The sequence below is a fragment of the Triticum dicoccoides genome, chromosome 6A, assembly GCF_002162155.2.
Source record: "Triticum dicoccoides isolate Atlit2015 ecotype Zavitan chromosome 6A, WEW_v2.0, whole genome shotgun sequence".
Lineage (NCBI taxonomy): Eukaryota > Viridiplantae > Streptophyta > Magnoliopsida > Poales > Poaceae > Triticum > Triticum dicoccoides.
The window spans coordinates 42181775-42185070 of NC_041390.1; the positions used below are offsets into that span (position 1 = coordinate 42181775).

Genomic DNA, 3296 nt, shown 5'->3' on the forward strand with positions numbered 1-3296 from the left:
TCTTCTTCTTCCCCCCTCCCCTCCCCTGTCTCGCCCGCAGCTTCACCGGCAGCGAGGGAAAGAGGGAGGATGAGCGCGTCCAGGTTCATAAAGTGCGTCACCGTGGGGGACGGCGCCGTCGGCAAGACTTGCATGCTCATCTCCTACACCTCCAACACCTTCCCCACCGTACGTCCCTCCCTCTCTTCCTTTATTTCTTTTCTTACTTGTAGTTCTTGGGTAATGCCAGGTTGCTTCTTGTTCTTGTTCTTGTAGAGGCGGACAAATGTTGCTGCTTGCGCCTTTTATGCGGATTGGTTGATTGATTCTTTGTGTGCGTGTGTTCCTAATTAGGGGGTGGGGGAAGCAGAGGCTGGTTCTTGATCTAGATTTGGGTGGCGTTTCTGCGCTCGATTCGCCCCCCGGCGGCTCCTAATTTGGGCACAATGCGGTCGCCAATTTCGATCTTTTCTCGTCTAGGGTTGCCAGTTTCTTTTAGCGAAATGGGGATCTTTGCGGCTGATACTTCAAAATCAGCCCCAAATTAGGATTTATTCTGTACGGGAAATTTTCGCTGTCGATTTCGTTACCATTTAGTAGGAACAGCAACATTGCAGGGGGGGAAAAGATAGTATAGGGAGATTTCGTCGGCTCGTGATTTCGTACCAAATTGGCTCCACTCCCCAGCCGGCAATGTGGGGGCTGCGGATCCGTTTCAAACAGCCGGAGATCGCTTTCCAGCCTTTCCTTTTAGCCGAGTAGCGGAGTAGTACCCTACCTCGACCACTCACACCTTCCGTATGGTTGGTGGGTGCCATTCTTTGTTTCTTTCACGCAAATCCACACACCAATTGCAGCACCCACCTTTTCACGCATGCTTCGTTTTCAAACGAAAGATTTCTTTTTACTCTCTCCCTTGAGGAAAGAAAGAAAGAAACCTTCGAGACAAGACAAGATAATACCACCACCCATGATGGGGTTACTCTGCTTTGGGAGGGTAGATTAGCTTGGAGCCCTGAGTCATGGTGACCACGTAGTGGTGGTAGCAGCTGCAGTAGAATATCCAGTTGGACCACCCACCTACATGGGGTCTGGTGTTTGTGCCATCTTGGTATGCTTATCTTCAGGCATGGCTACATGAGTGGAAGAATTTAATTCACCTCGCTGTCGTCCGTCCGGCGGCCATGTGGCTGGTTCTAGAACATGAAAGAAAGAATTTGGCTGCACTTGTTGTTAATTCACTCCGACGGCCATGTGGCTGTTTCTTGAATTTGGAAAAAGGAATTTGGCTGCACTTGCTGTTTATCTTACTACTGCTGTTCTTCTTGGCAGGACTATGTGCCAACGGTGTTTGACAACTTCAGTGCTAATGTTGTGGTTGATGGCAACACTGTCAACCTCGGGCTATGGGATACTGCAGGTAACTGGCTCTTCTTTCTGTCTTGGTTTGCTGATGGTTACACGTTTGTTCTGTCTGCTTGGTTTGTTTCTGGTGCCGAGTTGTAAAAGCTCAATCTTTTGGACTACAACAGGTCAGGAGGACTACAACAGACTGAGACCGCTGAGTTATCGTGGAGCTGATGTCTTCCTTCTGGCCTTCTCACTTATCAGCAAGGCCAGCTATGAGAATGTTTCAAAGAAGGTAACAGTCTGATCCTTATTATCTCTTATATGCAAATAAATTTGTTCTGCACATTGCTGGTCCAGAAGTTCATTTCACGATCATTTCTGTGGTCACCCTCATGAGTTATCCAATCACATTATTATGTTTTTGGCATGTATGTCATGTTTGATGAGTGTTTTTTTTCCTTCAGTGAGAAATTATTCCATGCTAGAAATAGGCTTTAATGCACTCTTGAATGGTTTTTCCAGTAGTCTCCTATTCATCAGAGATGATATAGTTAACCCTAATTTCTGTTCCTTGGTCATTATCTTGACTTATGTTAATTTGTTCTCATTATTTTTATGGTTATACATATATGCTCAACCTATGCATTTCCTGAACCTGAATTCCGTTTTTGTTTCAGTGGATACCTGAGCTGAAGCATTATGCACCAGGTGTGCCTATTATCCTCGTGGGAACAAAGCTTGGTAAGAACGTCACATGGCTACATTGTTTTCAGAAATCTGACATCCTGTTGTGTTTACGACGGAAGTGACGTTGGGTTTCTAGGCACATAGGTCTTTGTAAAGTTATTCACAGTAACGTGCAATGGGAGCCACACACTACAAGTGAAAGCAGGGGATGCTATCCAGATGAAAATAAATGAGGAAAAAACCCTTGAATCTAAGCTTCTGTGAACCTCATAGTATTTCACCACTGCTTTCTGTGCTTGAGAATATTGGCATACACCTAGATGAATTGTTGGCTGTTTAGTTCTTCGTGCTTGCGTTCTTTACCCTTGAACCTTTGATGGTTTAGACTGTCAGTTGTATTCCATTTTCACTTTGTACATTGCCCTGGCAGATCTTCGAGATGACAAGCAGTTCTTTGTGGACCATCCTGGTGCTGTTCCTATCACTACTGCTCAGGTATGGATGCATTACATCATGACTTGATCTTTTTTTCCTTGACTTTTTGTCTTTCTTGCTCTTTCCCTTGAAGGAGGCAATGTTGTGTTACTAACTTCAGATGCCAAATTCTGTAGGGGGAGGAACTAAAAAAGTTAATAGGCGCACCCTACTACATCGAATGCAGCTCGAAGACCCAACTAGTATAGCTATCTTCTTACATGTTTGCTTATTGCATAATGCAATGTGAGATGCTGACAGAGTTTGTTTTTCTGGTCCTTGTCGATTTTCAGAATGTCAAGGGTGTATTTGATGCGGCAATAAAGGTGGTACTTGCGCCACCAAAGGCGAAGAAGAAGAAAAAGGCGCAGAGGGGGGCTTGCTCCATCTTGTGATCTAATCATCGGTAGACAAAGAACAAGGGCGAAGTTGCCGCCATGCTATATTATTGTTACGTCTTGCTTCAGCGGAGCTGCACTCTCATGGTCGTCGTCCCTCCCCCTACCCCACCCTAGGTTACCCACCGGCAGCTGCAGCAAGGTCTCTTTGTCGAGGCATCGGGCGATCCATTTGTTTGATTTCTCTTCTTCCTGCCTTGTGATTATCTCGTGTGACTGACAAGTCGTGGCAATTTAGGTAACTTGCTTAGTAGACGGTATTTCCCGTGTTTGAGACCCCGTAAAAAAAAAAGTATCTCGTTGTTATCTCGGTTCCATAAGTAGAGACATGATGTAATCGCACTCAGTTTATTCTATTTTTGCTTGTTATTTTCACTTCAATGGAAAATTATGTTTCCTTTCTTGTTA

General features: G+C 45.0%; 1 protein-coding gene across 1 annotated transcript; it reads left to right on the forward strand.

The window, feature by feature from the left end:
* The first annotated feature begins 6 nt into the window (after positions 1–6).
* Positions 7–3296, forward strand: LOC119314547 (rac-like GTP-binding protein 6). The gene is made up of 7 exons (XM_037589253.1): positions 7–168; positions 1312–1399; positions 1512–1621; positions 2007–2070; positions 2447–2511; positions 2628–2693; positions 2784–3296. The coding sequence occupies exons 1-7, from the start codon at positions 70–72 to the stop codon at positions 2883–2885; spliced, it is 594 nt and encodes a 197-aa protein (XP_037445150.1). The 5' UTR covers positions 7–69; the 3' UTR covers positions 2886–3296.

Coding starts and splice junctions, on each gene's coding strand:
- LOC119314547 (XM_037589253.1), top strand. CDS start 70: ATGAGCGCGTCCAGGTTCATAAAGTGCGTCACCGTGGGGGACGGCGCC. Junction 169..1,311: donor CCTCCAACACCTTCCCCACC/GTACGTCCCTCC, acceptor TCTTCTTGGCAG/GACTATGTGCCAACGGTGTT. Junction 1,400..1,511: donor CGGGCTATGGGATACTGCAG/GTAACTGGCTCT, acceptor GGACTACAACAG/GTCAGGAGGACTACAACAGA.